At 35.7% G+C, this 19,328-nt stretch overlaps 1 protein-coding gene, 1 long non-coding RNA gene and 1 pseudogene across 10 annotated transcripts in view; 2 read left to right on the top strand and 1 right to left on the bottom strand.

Moving 5' to 3' along the window:
* Positions 1–19,328, top strand: part of LOC123851291 (uncharacterized) — a 104,273-nt gene that overhangs the window by 17,395 nt on the left and 67,550 nt on the right. For all 5 annotated transcript variants that reach the window (XR_006792525.3, XR_008506894.2, XR_010405690.1 and 2 more), the window contains exons 2-3: positions 7,096–7,200; positions 14,848–14,950. This is a non-coding gene — a long non-coding RNA (uncharacterized LOC123851291). The remainder of the gene's footprint in view (positions 1–7,095; positions 7,201–14,847; positions 14,951–19,328) is intronic.
* Positions 855–19,328, bottom strand: part of PNPT1 (polyribonucleotide nucleotidyltransferase 1) — a 45,287-nt gene continuing 26,813 nt past the window's right edge. For 3 of the 5 annotated variants that reach the window (XM_045884959.3, XM_045884962.3, XM_064572492.1), the window contains 13 exons: positions 18,743–18,779; positions 16,546–16,612; positions 16,375–16,464; positions 15,174–15,227; positions 10,484–10,590; positions 9,764–9,835; positions 9,614–9,677; positions 8,231–8,314; positions 7,770–7,853; positions 6,479–6,719; positions 4,613–4,691; positions 2,502–2,549; positions 931–1,219 (listed from right to left, as the gene is read on the bottom strand). In XM_045884959.3, coding sequence (XP_045740915.1) covers positions 1,061–1,219; positions 2,502–2,549; positions 4,613–4,691; positions 6,479–6,719; positions 7,770–7,853; positions 8,231–8,314; positions 9,614–9,677; positions 9,764–9,835; positions 10,484–10,590; positions 15,174–15,227; positions 16,375–16,464; positions 16,546–16,612; positions 18,743–18,779 — 1,186 coding nt within the window. In that variant the 3' untranslated portion in view covers positions 931–1,060. Of the gene's footprint in view, positions 1,220–2,501; positions 2,550–4,612; positions 4,692–6,478; positions 6,720–7,769; positions 7,854–8,230; positions 8,315–9,613; positions 9,678–9,763; positions 9,836–10,483; positions 10,591–15,173; positions 15,228–16,374; positions 16,465–16,545; positions 16,613–18,742; positions 18,780–19,328 lie in introns of all 5 variants that reach the window. The other 2 variants (XM_045884960.3, XM_064572491.1) reach the window with 2 other exon arrangements.
* Positions 8,083–8,179, top strand: LOC123852250 (U2 spliceosomal RNA; annotated as a pseudogene).

Here is a 19,328-nt window from a genome sequence, read left to right as displayed (position 1 = left end):
ATCCTACCTTCCAAAAAGTGGTTGCTTTTCTGTTCAGAGAGTTGCTGGTATTTTCTTTGATCTCCTGTTGAGTTCGTAGGTGTTCAGAATGGTTTGATCCCTATCTAGCTGAATTTCTGGGACCAGATGAAATTTAGGTCTCCTACTCCTCTGCCATCTTGCTTTTCCTCCAGGATTGCATATTCTAAATTAGGACTAAATTAGGACTTCCATAAGCCATTTACTTTTTTGTGGAATTATGTAACATATGAAATCATTAAAATGAACATCTTATAGCAATTACTAATAACTATGTTAACAGCCTCTATATAGGACTGTGTCAAACATTAACTGAAAACCACGATTTTTCCATCCTTTATACCAAGAACATCCATACATTTGCAACATATACTCAAAAAATGACCTAGCTCTATTTGATGAGTAAATGACTTTTTTGTGTTTTCTAAATAAATATATTTTCTAAATTTGAAAAATGTACTCCCTCATTTGAATTAGGATCCCATTTATAATATTTATTCCACTACATTTATGGTTTTGTGACCAATTTGAAAGGTGTTATATCATTAAAAGCAGATCAAATTAGCTCCTTCAACTTATATCCATTAACTGTACTAAAGAAACTAGCTTTGAATATGGCAAGTTCCAGTTTGTGAAACAGATGTAGCCAAATATAGCTCTTGTGCAGAGGTGAGCCATTAGATGACTAAGAGTAAACTGTCACTACTATATACAAAGAAGAAAAAGAAGATAGGTAGGAAGAGATATCTAGTAGCAAATGTGATCTATTCTAAGGTTTTAAGCAATTTCAGAATTATAGGAACTAAAGGGCAATCTTTTTAAAGATGTATAAATGGTTTAGTTTTAATAATATTTATTGATTTATAATGTAAATAAGAGAATATAGGTAGCTCTTGAAATAAAAAAATAGACCACATAAAATGTGCACTTTAATACAAATCATTAGAATATATTTATACTATATATAAATCTACACATTAGAAGATACTACTGAAATTTTGCTCTATAGAATATCACTCTAGAATTCTTTTTAAAAAAAAAATCACTGGGTGGAATTATGTGATGACTGTGAAATAGATTCTCCCATTACAATGCTATTTCTGTCATTTAGAGTTTTGACAACAGTTGTAGCTGGAGATTGTAGCACTTTACGAGAAAGCCTCATTCTTCCATCAGCTGGATCACGTCCAAAGTATTTCACCTGTATTAAAGAAGCCAATTTACTTTTACAGTTGTAGTACAGTGATCAACATCCAAATTAGATATTTAAATTTATATGGTGCATAACAAAACAATGATTAATGATTTTACTTTGCTGAAAGCATAGCTTAGTGCTAAGTAGAGGTATATGGTAATAAATATAATTTGGTTAAATAGCTCTTATAAGAAAAGAGACGGGTATTTAGATGCCCTATTATAACCTTCTGTTAGACTCAACTATGCCTTCTTATTTCATCCTAGGCCAGGTCCCCAAGCCATGGCGTATGATTCTAGACAAGAGCTTTCTGAGCCTAAGGGTACTATAAACTATACAGGATGATGGTTAGGTCATTCACACTATTCCTCAAAGGACTATCACACTGGGAATTATTTGGCTTGACTTTAGACACCACAAGTCTGGGAAAATGTGGCAGTTTTTAAGTCCCTTCTGATGTAAAAGCACAACCTTATACAGATACTAGGTCTTAGTTCTTAATCTTCCCTAGAGGCTACTTGAACAATGGGACTACAGATTGGGAATAAACTAGAAGCCTTGGTTACTCAGGTCATGGGTAATAGGTATAGCTGGAACAAAATGTGGTATGGCCAAACCAAACCAAACCACACCAGACTGGCAGTGACTTCCTTTATCCACTCATAAAAAACTATAAAAAAGGACAAACAACATGGCTTTCATCAAGCTCAAAAATTTTTAGCTGTAAGCAGTATAGAACCAATTAAAGTCTCAACTCAAACATGACATTCAAGGCCTTTAACAGAGTCACATTTTCAGAGTTCTCCTGTCCTGTCTGCAAATCACTGCATAGCTATTACTGACTTCATGTATTTTTAAAAGCTCTGAAGAGGGGCTACTGTTCTAACTAAACTGCAAGCTCCCTAAGGGAAAGAATTGCAACTTAAATCCTTAGTCTGTTTAGAAGCAAACAAAATTAAAAAAGCACAGCACATAAATAATACAAATCACAGATGCTGATTTGATTCTTTTAGCTTTTTGAAAAAAAAAAAATAATTGAGGGGTGCCTGGGTGGCTCAGTCGTTAAGCGTCTGCCTTCAGCTCAGGTCATGATCCCAGGTTCCTGGGATAGAGCCCCGCATCTGGCTCCCTGCTCAGCGGGGAGCCCGCTTCTCCCTCTCCCACTCCCCCTGCTTGTGTTCCCTCTCTCATTGTGTGTGTCTCTGTCAAATAAATAAAATCTTAAAAAAATAATTGGAACTTCGAGTACAGTTTACAACTTTAAGGCTAAAAAGTTGAATACAAGTACCTGAATTTCTTGGCCAACTTCTAATCCGAGGGCGGTGGGATGTTTAATCTGAAAGAGAACATGTTCATCTATTAGTTGTTGTGCATAATTTCTTAATATCCATAGTAGTACACATTTTTTAAGTGGAAAGTTTTATTGTTTTTTCTGATTATAAAATCTGTTGATTATAGAGGCTTAAAATAATACGTATTCAAATGAGAGCAAAAATCATCCAAACCTCTCTACTTTTTAGATACCTGCTGCTGATACTCTAACAAGTGTCCCTTCAAATGTCTACTTAGTACATACTGCATTTGTAAAAATGGACCTTACTGAGCTTGTTTTCTAATATGTTGATTTTTCATTCAATAATATGTTGACATCCTTTTATATCAATAAATGAAACAGTACAGTTGAATGTTCAAACTATATAATTTGTTTAACTGTTCCCCAAGGATGGTCATTTAATTCATTTTAAATTCTAATATATTTTTTTGAAGATTTTATTTACTGGGGAGGGGGGGAGTGAATGTAGGGCACAGAGGGAGAGGGAGAGGGAGAGGGAGAAGCAGACTCACTGTGGTCCACAGAGCCCAATCAGGGCTCAATCCCAGACCTGAGATCATGACCTTAGCTGAAGGCAGATGCTTAACTGACTGAGCTACCTGCGCCCCTTAAATTCCAGTATTGCAAATGTTAATAATTACTGAATCTAGATGTAAGGTATATGTGGGTTCAGTGTACTATTTTTTTTCAACCTTTCTGTAGGTAACTGCAGTGTTGCAACAATTATGTATTCATTTACTCAAATTATCCTCTCAGAACAAAGTCCTAATGTAGAACTTCTAGGGCCAAAGGTACTCACACACATTTACCATTTTTTCCTTCATATTTTTACTCACATTGGTAATTTTCAACTCTCTGAAAGTTGTAAAATGATAACTTAGTTTTATTTGCATATAAAAAAATTGCTGTTGGGGTGCCTGGGAGACTCGGTGGGTTAAGCATCTGACTCTTGATTTCAGCTCAGGCCATGATCCCAGGGTCGTGAGATCAAGCCCTGAGTTGGGCTCTGCTCTCAGTGTGGAGTCTACTGGAGATTCCCTCCCTCTCCCTCTGTTACCCACCCTGCTCGCCCATGCTCTCTAAAATTAAAAAAATAATAATAAATAAATCTTTAATTAAAAAAAATTGCTGTTGATATTGACCTTTCTTACTGATCCATATAAACCCTGTGCATATGAAGCCTCTCTCATATGTTATATACATCTTTTCCCAAGTTGCTACTTGCCTTTCAACTTTATTGTAATTTTGCCATATACTTTTTAAAAATGACGTCAGGGGCAGCTGGGTGGCTCAGACAGCTAAGCATCTGACTCTTGATTTCGGCTCAGTTCATGATCTCAGGGTTGTGAGAGCGAGCCCTGTGTGGGACTCTGCACTCAGCAGGGAAGTCTGTTTGAGATTCTCTCTCTCTCTCCCTCTGCCCCTCCCCTTACTCATGCAGTTGTGCTCTTTCTCTAAAATAAATAAATCTTTTTAAATAAAAAGAGTAGACATTCTGCTTCATGAAAACCAGCTATTCCAATACAATGTATTGAGTCATCTTTGTTTCTTCAGAGTGAAAATGCAACTTTTAGTATGTATTATATTCCCATGTATATAACTGGATGATTTCTGTCTCTATTTTCTGTTGCATATTGTCTAATTCTAGGTCAGTAATATACTGTTTCATTCTCTATAGCTTTATATTTCAATATTTGGTAAACCAAACATTCCTATTATCCTCTGCACCTATACTTTTCTTGAATAGTTTCATATTTTTAGTTTTATCTTGCTATGCTTGGTTGGCCAAGAAAATTGGGAAGACAGGGCTATAGGTAGGTATTTTTAAAAAGTAACTGTTATATGTTAACTATAGATGTGTTAACTCGAGTGTTTCTATTCCATCATACAAGTACAAACAAATACCTGTGTTAAACAGTGTACAAAACTTTTGTCAGCAACATCGCTGTCATTTTCAGTTTTCTATATTTAGGCTAGTAGTGGACAAAGTGCACAATCCTCATCAACCCAGGTAATTTCACTATGATGATTTTAAGGCAGTTTTAAAAATAAGTTATTTTTTTTACCTTTCGTTGATCAAGTTGTGTGTTATGAAGTAGTACTGCAGTCATATTTGGATATAGTTTAACCATTACTCCAGTGTCTCTGAAAAGGAAATAAGCCTGATTAAAACAGTATCTGTGTATCTACTGATAATCAAACTGATTATGTATTCATTGGAGAACAAAGTAAACACGCATACAAAATTGTAAAAACGATTATCTAAAAGAGATACTTATTTTTTCAATTGAACATACACCCTGTATTTAAATTTTTTTAAAAAGATTTTATTTATTTGAGAGAGAGTGAGAGAGAGAGCATGAGCAGGGGGAGGGAGAGGGAGAAGTAGACTACCCTGAAGAGCAGGGAGCCCGACTTGGGGCTCGATCCCAGGTCACGACCTGAGCTGAAGGCATGTTCTGAGCCACCCGGGCACCCCTACACCCAGTATTTAAATACTTGTGAATGAAAGGACAGAGAAGAGATAAAGGAAAATTGTGTAGTGACAAGCTTTTAGACTATATATTCTTCTATATTTCTCTTCATAGTGTTTCTCCAAACATTTTGAAATGACATTAAATTTTTATTTTTTTAAAAAATTTTTATTAGAGAGAGAGAAAGCGACAGAGATAACAAGAGAGCACAAGCAGGGAGTAGAGGGATAGCAACATTAAATATTTTAAAGTAGTGTAGATTAATCATCAGCCTATTAAATAATGATTTAAGGAAGGGGGTTGGATAAAATATTTATTTCATTAAAAAATTTGTCTTTTTTTCACTCATCTACTAAAATAAGCCATCCAATTTCTTCGTTTGTCACCTGTGATATTAAACAAATTATTCCATTGGCTTTTGTTATTCATTTCTTTTTTTTTGTTGTTAAAGATTTTATTTATTTATTTGAGAGAGAGAGAGAGAGCACATGAGAGGGGGAGGGCCAGAGGGAGAAGCAGACTCCCTGCTGAGCAGGGAGCCCGATGTGGGACTCGATCCTGGGACTCCAGGACTGAGCCACCCAGGCGCCCTTTTGTTATTCATTTCAAATAGCTTTGAACACTCAGGCTACATCGATACATATATGTATTTCTTTCCTTAAAAGAGGGATTTTCAAGGGCCCCTGGGTGCCTCAGTCCATTAAGCGTCTGCCTTTGGCTCAGGTCATGATCTCCGGGTCCTGGGATTGAGCCGCGCATTGGGCTCCTTGTTTGCAGGGAGCCTGCTTCTCCCTCTCCTCGCCACTTGTGCTTTCTCTCGCTACCTCTCTCTCAAATAAATAAATAAAATCTTTAATAAAGGGGGGGGCATTTTCTCATCCCCCAAAATCGATCTTTTTAGCTGACAAAAAATGCTTTGAGGTTGAAACTGACATTTAAAAAAATGTGAGGGCATGTCTTGAATGGAGCACTGGGTGTTTATACACAAACAATGAATCATGGAACATCAAAAACTAATGATGTAGTGTACAGTGATTAACATAACATAATAAAATAAAAAAAATGTGCTCCTTAGCCATTAAGTAGTACTATCTTTAAAACAAACCAACCAGAAACTATCAGAAAAAGAAAGAAAAAGGAAATACTGCTAGGTCTATTTTCGGCCTGTTTTACTGTTTATTGGGAAAATTTAAATGGTGGTAAATCTGGTTCAAGAAAACATTTATTTAGATGAATCTATTAATATAATTATAATCACAGAATCATGTTATTGAAAATCAACAAACTGGTATAGAAAATAAATTATACCTTAAAAATAATTAATGATTTTATGGTAGGTAATTGACATAAAATCTAAATACCTTACACTTTCAAAGTACATAATGCAAATGTGAAGTTAACATGTGCTTGTAATATAAATCTTACAAAAAAACAGCATGGCATATTAGTTGATATTACCTGATTTCAGTTATTGTGGCGGTATACACTGCTCCAAATTCTAGCTGCTGCTCTTGCTGTAAGTGCAAAATAAGCCATAAGATGAATAAACAGCAACAAAATGTAGAAAAAAGTATTATAAGATCTATACTTACATCATCTTTACAGATTTCAGTAATGAAGTCTCTTGCTTCATGCATAGCACTTGGTGTTGGTGCAAATACAGAAAATGTTTCTTCATCCACCTGACTAACAGTTACTCCTTTTAAAAAGATAATTTAACATATTAAAGTTAACTTGCTCACTCTAGCCGAGTCTAGTTTCAGAAAGTAGATGTGAGAGCAGGGGACTGACCTGTAAGTAGCTGGGCAGGGTTGTGTTATATTTATTCATTGCTTTAGGAATGAAGGGATTCACTCACCAAGAAATACACATTGCACACCTGCTATGTATCTGACATTGTACTAGGCCCTGGGGAAACAACAGTGAGTCACTGTCTTTGTGTTCTTGGAGCTCACAGTTTGGTAGGAGAACGCATATTTAAGTCCTAATTTTGCAGCGTTTGGTTTTGCTCTCTTAATTGTAAGTAGAAACTATACTAGAACCTTTTCCTCACCTTTTTTTCTTTCTTACTCTAGAGTGGTGAACAGATGGATGAGGGACAAAATCATGTCAGTTTCTCAATCTAAAGAGCTGGCTAAGACAACTCTGCTTCTCACCTTCCTTCAATAACCTCAAAGTTGGTAAGTACTAGGTAACTCAAAGATTGCATACTATTTCTACACTCTTTAAATAAAAGAGTCTAAATAAGACTAAGTGAAAAATAGCAGAATAGAAAATGACAGCAAAGTCCTCTAAAGTGAAAAACTAAACATTTTTCTAAATGTTCAATTTTAAAATGTCACAAACCATTTGATGAATTGATGAATTCTAGGTCATCCTAGGTTAAGAATGAATGTTGATTTATTAAGAGGCATACAGAAAACTTAGAGTAAAGACATGTCAGTGTTATATTCTTTTCTCTTGTTCTTGCATATCTCAAACATATTTTTTGAACACAATAGAGATGAAATGGCAACTTATGTAGCCTACCATTAAAACCCTCAAACTTGGGGTGCTTGGGTGGCTCAGTTGGTTAAGTGTCTGACTGTTGATTTCGGCTCAGGTCATGATCTCAGGGTTGTGAGATCGAGCCCTCGAGTTGGGGTCCATGATGGACATGGAGGCTGTTTAAGATTCTCTCTCCCCCCTCCGCCTTTCCCCCTCCCTCCCCCCAAAAAAATAAAACCCCCAAACTTTATACAACTCTTACCTGTTTCAGCCTGAAGCTTTTTTAAATGATATCCACCCGGTCCAACAAATTTTGCCCGTTTTGATAATGGAACCTGAATAGTTTCTGAAATGCAGTACAGACAAAATTGTAAATAATTCAAATACATATATGAACCTAAAACATATCTTGATCAGTCAAGATTTTTTTTGGCATAGACACATGTAAAAATATTTCATGGGAAATAGAAAAATAGTTACTTGACTAAAGTTTCTGAAAGTACTCATGCCTAAAAGTATCTCCCTAAATTTAAAATATTTTAACTATAGAAATAGTTAAAATATTTTCGTTTTGTATCGCTTCTCGGCCTTTTGGCTAAGATCAAGTGTAGTAAAATATTTTCGTTTTGTGTATGAAGTTAAAGGAAATTTAAATATAATAATATACTTTCATATATTAATGTTTACCTTATCACAGAATAAATAATAACTTTATTCCATTACCTACAACAGGTCCATTTTCTTTTCTAGATGCTCGAGGTTTTGAAATGGTTTTGTTCATAATCTGTAGTATCTCCTTCTTTGCCACTATAAGAGATAAAAACATAAAAATTATAACTACAGTTGACCCTTGAACAACTAGAGATTAGGGATGTCTACCCCTGCATCAAAAATTCGTGTAAAACTTTTGATTCCCCAAAACTTAACTAATAGCCTACTTATTGACTGGAAGCCTTACCCATGGAAAAAAACAGTTAAGTAACACATTTTGTTTGTTGTATCTATTATACTCTATATTCTTACAATAAAGTAAACTAGAGAAAAGAAAATGTTAAGAAAACCATAAGGAACAGAAGATATATTTACAGTACTGTATGTATATTTATTGAAAAACATTTGTGCATAGGCATGGGATAGGGGGCTGGCCTTGGGATGGCAAAGTTCCACAGCCTGGTGGCTTAGGCTCAGCAGTGGCAACCCCTGGGTGGCCTGCAGGCTGCAACAGTTGCGTGGAGGCATAGTATAGCTGCTTCATCTGCCTGGACATGTACCACTGGCCCATGGCCATACACTGGCACCTATGGCCACATGTGAGTATGCTGGTCTCCAGGAGGCCTCGAGGCCAAGGTGCCCTGGTGGGGAGTGAGTCCCCTCCTAATCCCACAGGCACAGAGGACTTAGTGCAGGGACGTCCTATACAGTGCTGTCCCTGCCCTCTGGGCTTGTTTTTCCACTTCAGCCCAGTCTTCTGCTGGCCAGCCCTGGATGCTTAATGGGACCACCTTCTCAGTACACTGGGCGATCTGCAGCCCTGCCCAGTCATGGCCGCCCCCCCCAACCCCCAGGGGCTGCTAATTGCCTCAGCAGGCCTCTTAGGATACTCAGTGCAGCGGGCATGACCTCTTGTGCCAGCTGCCTTTAGTTGGTCTGGTGGGATGGGCAGTAGTAAATAAATGACTTGCTGTTGTAAATAAATGCTTTTGTTGCCAACTCTTTAATAAAAACAATCTATGTATAAGTGGACCCATGCAGTTTGAACACACATTGTTCAAAGGTCAACTGTATATAAAATAAATGTGATAAGATAGAGCAGTATTCTTAGTTTTTATAGAGTAAAATCCAAATTCTTTAACTTAGTAATCAAAGCTCTTCATATCCTAATTACCTTTACAATTCTACTTATAGTCCCCTTTCTCCATAAATCTTATCTTAGTCACTTAACTTGTAAAAATTGAATTTTCTCTGGTCTCTCATAAAGGTTTTTACATGAAATTTCATTTTCTAAAGCAGTATTTTATAATAAGCCCATTTTTAATATGCCTAATGGGAATTATAGTTGCCATGAACAATGATGGAAAGAGAATCAGGCACACTGGCTTAACTTACCTGAGGCTTGTTGAATGGCCTCCATTACAATTTTTATTGGTATTCCAGGTAATTTAATATCAGCCTAATGTGGAAAAGTCAAAAAATTATATAAATATTGATTCATTATTTAAATATTATAAAAGTGAAACAAAATAGGTTTTAAAATACCTGTAATGCAGTTATTCCCTTATTGGTGCCGGCTATTTTGAAATCCATGTCACCATTGTAATCTTCAATTCCCTGAAGGAATTTAAGAAATGATATAGTGTTTTTTTTTTTTTTTAAGATTTTATTTATTTATTTGACAGAAAGAGAGAGATAGCAAGGGCAGGAACACAAGCAGGGGGAGTGGGAGAGGGAGAAGCAGGCTTCCCGCCAAGCAGGGAGCCCAATGCGGGGCTTGATCCCAGGACCCTGGGATCATGACCTGAGTTGAAGGCAGCCACCTAGGCGCCCCAGAAATGATATAGTTTTAAATAAAAAATTCACCCAGTCACTATAGAGGAATTTTGAAAAACAGCTGTAGAAGTAAACCATGTCCTCTAAGACTAAATACAAAAAAGTATCTTCTACATTAACTACTGCTTCTAATTTGTGGCTTTTTAAGTTAGAAGTGTTTCATCATAAAATCACTTTAAGATCATGTTGCCCCCCCAAAAATGCACAGGGATTCATTTATGATCACCCTGAAGTAAGCCGTTACGGATATTTATACCGTCATATATATATTTTAACTCACATCCTATAAAATCCAAGGCTAGTTGCAGAGGAGGAAAGTAAGAACAAGGACCACCGTTTCTCAAATGTTATTCTTCTAAGCATCCAATGCTTATAAAATGTGCATCATCATCTTCACCACTGAATATTTGAAAACATGGATATACTTACCAGAATATCTGTCAGTAAACGATAATCTTCTATTTCACCCTTGTCAGGACTGTTTTTGGTGACCAATCCAATTGCCACACCTGCGACAGCAGATGAAATTGGAACACCTGTAATTGAGAAAAAGAGCTTGTATGTAATGTGTACATCAGCCTAACACACATATTTATCATTCTGTTAATATTTATTTTAAGTGGTGTTTTAAATTTGACATCATCAGAACTAAGCTGGAAGGGTCTTCTATCTACCTCATTTCTTCTTAAGCACATGATAAAAGCCCCTTAAAACAATTCTAAACAGGTAATCACTGTTCTCACAAAAACTTCTATAAAAGTAGCAAACTTAACTCTTAATGGAATCCATTTGTCTTTTTACTTTTGGTATATTTATCTTCTTTTTTTAGAAAAGTAACCATGTTATTGGTAAATCCTTCCAGCCTAAACCCCTTAGCTCACCTTTCCATGAAAACCATCAGTAGGTTTTTTTGTGTGTGTATCCTCTCAGAAAATTTGTGCCCAAATATGAATCGAAGTGTAAGCTTTTATTTTCTTTACTTATGGAAGCATAGTGAATGCACTCACTATTCTGCACCTTGCGTTTTTTCACTTAATAGCATACCTTGGATATTGACACATAATGCCACACAAAGTTCCCACCTTATTCTTTTGAATGGCTGCTTAGTACTCCCTGAATGGATTTATTTATAAGTCACATAATAGAAGTGGGATTACTGAGTAAAAGGGTGTGTGGATTTACATTTATTATAAATCTGTCAAACTGCCTTCCACAGCGTAGCATTTTATATTTTTACCAGCAGTATTTGAGGGTGCCTCCTGTTCTACTTTCTTGTTAATTCCTGTCAAACCTTTTGACCTTTGTTACATAAAGGGTAAAAATGGTAGCTTATTGTTTTTAATTTGATTTTTTATAAGTGAGATTAAACTTTTTTAAATGTTTACATACTGTTTATTTTATTTATTTATTTATTTAGGCTCCATGCCCAGTGTGGAGCCCAATGCGGGGCTTGAACTCACAACCCTGAGATTAAGACCCAAGCTGAGATCAAGAGTTGGACACTTAACCACCTGAGCTACCCAGGCACCCCTTATATTTCTTTTTCTGTGAATTGCCTGTTCATGGCCTTCAACCATTTCCCTACTTGTTTGCTAGTCTTTTTCTTAATGATTTATAAAAGCTCTTTCAATATGGACAGTACATCTTTGTTAAATACAAATACAGAATATTAAAGGAAATATATTATTTCCTAGTCAGTTGACTTTGTTTATTGTGATTTATTTTCCTGTACAGAATTTTAAAATTATATGAAATCACGGTTCCTGGATTTTGCAAAAAAAAAACAAAAAAAGAAAGATTTTTCCTAATATTTTGATAAAATCTTCCATGTTTCAATTTTTTACAAAACATTTAAGGTTTTATCACTTGGAACTTATCTGTTACAAAGGAGTGTGGCGGGGATCTCATTTCATATTCTCTAAGCAATCTCACTTATGCTCATGGTTTTTAACCATAACCTATAATGTTGATGACCTAAAAACCTCTCTCTCCTGCCTGTTTCTCTTTTCTAATAAGCCCTAGATCTGTACAGCCAATTTGCCTATTGGACATTTCCAGTTAAATGTCCCCAAAGCACCTTATATGTATGTACATATATTCAAAATGTAATCACACCCAATAAGTCCTTTTTGTCTTGCCTTTCTTATCTTGGTTGAATGCAACTAAGACACTCATGCCAGAATCAACACTTCTTTCCTCATTTCCTATATGAAGTTACAAAGATCTGATAGTTTGTCCTTTAAATTTTTTTATAAAGCTGTCCTTTCCCCTAAATACTGTAACATTCATTGCTACTCCTTTAGTCCAAGTCCGCATTATTTCTTGCTCTGACAACATTCTCCCTGTCTGGTTTCCCCAATTTTAGTCTCTCCCCTCAGTTTTCATTCTCTCCCACTTCATCCTCTAGGTCTATCACCTAAGCTGAAAAAATTACCAAAAAGAAAAATCAGATTCAAATCACACTATTCCTCTACATAAAATTCTCCTGAGTTCCCCATTATCTGCTTTCAGGAAATTTTATTTATTTATTTTTAAAGATTTTATTTATTTATTTGACAGAGAGAGACACAGCGAGAGAGGGAACACAAGCAGAGGGAGAGAGGGAGAAGCAGGCTCCCCGCCAAGCAGGGAGCCCGATGTGGGGCTCGATCCCAGGATCCTGGGACCATGACCTGAGCCGAAGGCAGATGCTTAATGACTGAGCCACCCAGGCGCCCCATGCTATCAGGAAATTTTATACATGTTCTTTGGTCAAAATCATTTGGGAAATAGTGCATATCCTGTTCCTAGAGATTCAGAATTCACATTAGCATATTAAAGTTTATTTAACTCCTATTAAATAAACCTGCTTAATCCTGCTCAAATGTACTTTAGAACAGAATGATTTTTTTCTCATGGTATACAATAATCAACATCCAGCAGGAATACTAGTCATAGAATACTGAGTTGTGAAATATTAGCTTTAAGTTCAAAATAGGTCCTTAACGTAACAATGACCTTTAAAATCTGGTCCCAATTTATTACTTAGTTTTTTCAAATACATTTCAGAAACACACCATACTGCTTCATAACTTTGCCCATGTTGTTTTCACATGAAATATGGGCCCTGCTCCTAATGACAGATCAACTACTCAACCTTTAGAACCAGATGAAATGTTGCTGTCTCTATGGAGCTAATTGCCTTCAACCTAATTCTTCATCCATATTGTACATATTTATGTTACCTATCTGAATTTATCTTCTTGATCTATTAGTATGTTTTTCACACCTGTAAACTTTTCAGAAAATGGGTACCATTTGTATCCCTGAAGCAAGACAGTGCCTGATGTGAGGAATGATAAGCACTCATGTGTTTGAGTTGAACTGCACACCTTTGTTGGCTTTTCCCACAGGACTTGACATTCATTCTTGTCAAATTCAACTTTTTTCTATTTGGCTTCTTATTTTTTATCTTATTGACATTTTTTTAGAGATCAAAATTGTCATTTAACATATCAGTCACCCATTCTTTTTTAGCAGTATCCTTTTTATCAGCAGGCCAGTGTTCTAAGTCAATTCAATAATAAAACCATTGACAGGATTTAGAAGGAAACATCCTCAGGCATTCCACTCGACCAAACCATCCTACTGATCAGATTTGCTTGTTTCCTCTACTCATGCTTCAACCAGTTATGAAGGTGCATCTATCATCCATCTCAATTTCTGTATCATTTACAGAAAAATCATGAGCTGCCAAGCTGACTCTAGATATATGGCATAGGCGGCAACCCCCCTCCCAGCACCAAATCTGGTAATGTTTTCCAAAGTGGAACATTATTTTACGACAGGATTTATTTCAAATGAGTCCCTTCTGGTCCCTTCTCTTCACGGCCCCCTCCTTCCTAAAAATACTTATAAACCTTTTTTTTTTAATATTACCTATTTAAGAGTTTTATCAAGGGTCACTGTCAAGTTCACTAGGTTATGCTTTACAGAAAATACCTTACTTTCTTTCAAAATTAAGAACTTTTTGTGTCCTTAGTATACTAGTTTCTGATTTTTCAAATACTGCCAACATTGGTCAGTTATCTCATCCTGAAGTTCTCATCTTTACTTAGGTTGGGTTTTTGTCTAGACCAAAAGATCTGAATTCATTTAAAGCAGTTAAAGACTCTCTTATGATCTCTTTTTATTTTATCTTTCAGTTCACCTTTTTGAGAATATGTTGTGTTTTCCAATGTGAAAATGTAAGACTGACTGAATGCAAGCTCCACCAGGACAGGGACTTTGTTTCGTTCATCACTGTGTCCCAAGGGCTTAGGTCAATGCTTGGAAGAGGGGTGGCATCTAGTAAAGATTGGTTGAATGAATGCATGAAGGTGAAAACAGAAAAAGTATTTTACCAGCAACCTTAAATACCAGCTTATGTTTTTCTGGCACTGAACACAACTAGAAAAGTACCTTTAGGGTTTTTTTGCTTTGGCTTAAGTTTTCATCTTTCTAGACAGTGTTAATATATATTTCCATGATTCTTTTATCTCATCCTTGGTTATAGTATCCTATCTTTCTGTTTTTCTGTACTATAAATGTGTGAACTTAGAGGGAGCTCCTTGTAGCCTCTTGAGTATCTTTAGGTTCCTTTTTCTTCTTGAACAGCATCGTTGGTGTTCCCTTTTGGTGTTTCAAACTGAGATATTATACTGAACCTCTTACAGTCTTTCTTCCTAGAATTCTGTGTATCCTCTGTGGGTGGTATTGTTCTTCTCATGCCTTGCAAATTGACTGGAAGATTACATGGTTACTTTCCTTTACAGGTCCTAAATACTTATTCTTGCTGGTCCAAACTTTGTTGGTGAATGGAATCAACTGCAGAGCTCTTTACCTTTTAGAAGGTGAGAAAGCCCACTGATTACCAAGGTAAGTAAATAATTTTAGTGTTCTCCCTTTTGCCAAAGATAAGAATTCTAGTAATTATCTGTATAGTTGAAGCTGTACTTTGTAACTATCTTGCTCTGGCCTGGTTTGGTAATCTGTAATCTGACTTCTCCAGGTCTTACCAAAATCCAATTTTAAAGAGATCTTGTATTTTATACTAATCAAATACAGATAAAGCATTAGTAGTTTTGACACATAACTTTACCTGCGTCCATTAATGCTAAACTTCCACCACATGCAGATGCCATTGAAGATGATCCTATAGAAACAAAAAATACTTGCTTTTTAATATACTGATTTTTTAAATGTAGAAAACTATTACTATTGGTTATTTCCTTATAAATATTCAGTATTCTTCTTTTTAAAAGCAATTAAGGCAAGCTCTGTTAAACCACAAACTATAGGACTACACAGTCCAGTATGATAGTCATTAGGTACATGTAGCTACTAAATTTAAATTAATTGAAATAAATTCAGTCCCTCAAAAACTGCATAGCACAGAGATAAATTCCATCATCACATAAAGTTCTATTGGACAGCAGTGCTACAGATTCTAAGAAACCTCCCAGAAAAACCACCATGCCTCTTTTGTTGCTTAATCAGAAGGTAGTTAAAGATACAGGCTCTGGCTCTCTCACTGGACCCTAAGTTATAGCCTAGTCACACCCTTTAGAGAACAGAAAGTCTCTAGTTTAAATTCAGAGGATTTTTGTTGTTGTTGTTGTTTTTAAGTATCTGTGACCATCTCTGTGACCTTTCTGTCTCTAATGGCCATACCTTGCCTTGACCTAGATACTTAATTTTAATTTCTATTTGATCTTTTAAAATATATTTTTAAAAGATTTTGAGAGAGAGAGAGAAAGAGAACATAAGCAGGGGGCATGGCAGGCAGAGGGAGAAGCAGGCTCCCCACTGAGCAAGAAGCCCAATGCGGGACACGATCTCAGGACCCTGGGATCATGACTTGAGCCAAAGACAGGTGCTTAACTGACTGAGCCACGTAGGTGTCCCTAAATTTGATCTTTTAGTCCAGCCTCTCTCTCTGTGCTGTCTACTTATATCTGTGATACCTGATAGGTGTCCCCTGCCTAATGTGTCACTCTCTTTTGGCTCTTTCTCTCTTGAAGCTGGCCTTGCTCTATGGTTTCTAAAAATAAACAAATAACCCCAATTGGATCTGTTATAAAAGATACATAAAGAGAAATATTTGTTTTATATTGCTTTCAAAATATCTCATTAGCTACGAACAGAGATTTAGATAGTATATGATTAAACACATTTTTCTTTTGTCATGGACTTGGGCACTGTGGTAATAAGCATAATGTAACATTAGTTATGGAAAGTTAAGAATATAACAGGGAATTCTGGTCTTTTGACTAGAGGAAAAATTTATTTTAATATCCTACCATTTGACTCTAGGACTTCAGATGTTACTCTTATTGTGAAAGGAAAATCCTTGGGGATAACAGGATACAAAGCTCTCTCAGCAAGAGCACCTAAATTAGAATAGAAAATAATAAGCATAAATGTACTAAGTCCCCATAAGAATACAAGAAAGTTTATAGATTTGTACTCACCATGCCCAAGTTCTCTTCTATTCACACCAGTGACTTTGCCAATTTCATTAGTGGCATAAGGAGGAAACTTAAAAACAAACAAAAACAGATACATAAACAGCTGACATGGAAAGATATAGTACCAAAATGATAAAAGAAGTTACAAAATAGTAGAATCCCATTTTTTTTAAAGTTCATTTATATACATAGAAAATGTCTGTATATCTGAACTATACATCAAATTACTAAAAGTAACTATTTCTAATGTGTATTTGAACCAGAGTGGGAAGTGGATGGTTATGGGGATTCACAACATAAATTTCTATAATGTTTAAATTATTAACAATGATGAAATATTATATATTTACAGTAAGAAAAATATATACAAATTTAAAAATGCACATTGAGGAAACAGATCTTTTCCAGTAGGGTTTTCTTTTAGTCAGAGGTTGCAAACTACTTTATTTGACCAGTACAGTGTCTCAAAGGAATATGACTTAGTTCAATCATTTAAAATAATGGGAAATGTCCCATAAAATTTGGAATTCCAGTTTCTCTAACAAAATATTTTTAAAAAGGAGTAATGGTAAATGAATCTTCAAGCCTCTGGACCTAGCAGTCAATTTTCAGGATTGCAGTCAATTTTTAGGAGATAGAAAGAGAAATCTGTTGGATTGCACCACGAGTGTGTACTCAACAACACTCAGACTGCAGGTAAAATGGCTCTGGGACTTCAACAGACAGACTGAAAAGAAAAGAACATTTTGGAGACCTATAGATTAAAAGAGAAATATCAAATTTTTAAAAAATGGACAAGATTACAGTGTCTAGGGAATGTACACTAGAAATGCAAGGAAGTAATTACTATAAAATTTAGGAGAGTAGTTACTTTCAGGGAAAGAAGGGTGTTGAGCCTGGGATGAAAAGCATGGAGGGGTTTCAGGGGTGACTGGGAACATTTCTATTCTCTGATTTTGGTGGTGGTTATAAGGGTCTCTGCCTTATAAAAACTCATTATGCCATCCTTTGTTTTATAACATTTTCAGTATCTGTGTTTTATTTTTATTTTACAATAAAAAGTTTTTTAAAAATGAAATGATGTAGCAATAACAGCCCATATCCTTTTACTGCCCCCTTCCTTTACTTCTGTTGCCAGTAATCAGCTACAGGTACATTTTTCACAGCTGCCCTTTTTATTAATTTTTTAAAAAAAGATTTTATTTATTTATATGACACAGAGAGAAAGAAAACAAACACAAGCAGGGGGAGTGGCAGGGAGAGGGAGAAGCAGGCTCCCCACTGAGCAAGGCGCCCAATGTGGGGTTCGATCCCAGGACCCCGGGATCATGACCTGAGCTGAATGCAGACACCAACTAAGCCACCCAGGCGCCCCGACAGCTGCCTTTTTTTAAAGACTGCCATTCATGTGCTGTGCAGCTCATGACAAAGGATATGCTTTACTCATTTATAATTCCTTTCTGGCTTCTGCAGCATCTGAGTATATGCAGAACAGGATATTTACAAGGGACTCAAAATCTGTGAAAATCTCCAGGTTTCTGTATATTCTCTATTAATTATAGCATGCTCAACAAAATTGAGATGTTGGGATTCTGGGCAGCCAACAACGGTCACTCAAAAGTGAAGTGACTTGCTACTTTTACCCTAGCCTCCCGGCATATATGCTCCAAATACTAAAATTAAAGTGCTATATGTTGCGTCTAGTGCCTTAGGACTTAGTTGTAAATGAGGTCAATCACCAACTCAATAGTTTCACATAAAGTAATTTAATATTAAATACCACAGAGTTTTTTTTACTACTAATCAACTGAGTAAAAATATGAACATTTAAATGAACTAAAGGGAGGAGGTGATTTGTCATTTGAGGTATTTGAAAAGCCCCACTTTTGTTTGATACCAGTGAATGGGTACAACTTTTTCTTGACTAAAATAAAATTGCCTACTATACTTTAACTTTTATGTATGATTCAGAACATGAATTAGTGATTGAAAACTATGACATTTCTCTAAATTCCCTTCTGCATGCAATAAAAGAACATGCCCAAATCCACCTTAACAGATATATAAAACCAGCATAGTAAAATGTTAATAGTAGAACCTAGGCAGGCAGTGGGCATATGGATATTCACTCTAAAGTTCTTTCAACTTTGCTATATCCTGAAAATTTTTCATAAAATATTGGGGATAAAATTTACCTTACCTCATAATGCAGCATGAAATTTTTATCTTTTATTCCACTATAAACAAAAAGCATAATATTAAAAACATCATATAGATACAAAAAAATAAGTTCAATAAGCAACTAAAAAAGATTTAAGGGGATTTTAAAAAATAATTACATATTAAAGAGAGTTGGTCTGAAATTGAAAACCAGAAGAATTAGAAGGATGAATGTCAGAGACAGTATTTTTTTCTGGGGTTTTATGAATGAATTTTATAGAGATTTAGGAGAACGATTTTGCTTCAAATAGAAATACTTAAATATTCTTTTTTTATTTTTAAAGATTTTATTTATTTATTTGACAGAGAGAGACACAGTGAGAGAGGGAACACAAGCATGGAGAGTGGGAGAGGGAGAAGCGGGCCCCCTGCCGAGCAGGGAGCCCAATGCGGGGCTCGATCCCAGGACTCTGGGATCACGACCTGAGCGCAAGGCAGCCACCCAGGTGCCCCGAAATACTTAAATATTCTATTTGTATACTAAGACAGTAGACAGTTATTTTTAAGCATTAGTAACTACTGAGAGACTCTTAAATGTTATGAACATATCAGTTAAATCTCAGAAT

The sequence above is a fragment of the Mirounga angustirostris genome, unplaced genomic scaffold (genome assembly GCF_029215605.1).
Source record: "Mirounga angustirostris isolate CCGP_5_RB_7025 unplaced genomic scaffold, mMirAng1.0.hap1 SCAF_10, whole genome shotgun sequence".
Classification (NCBI taxonomy): domain Eukaryota; kingdom Metazoa; phylum Chordata; class Mammalia; order Carnivora; family Phocidae; genus Mirounga; species Mirounga angustirostris.
This window is presented reverse-complemented; position numbering and strand designations above follow the sequence as displayed.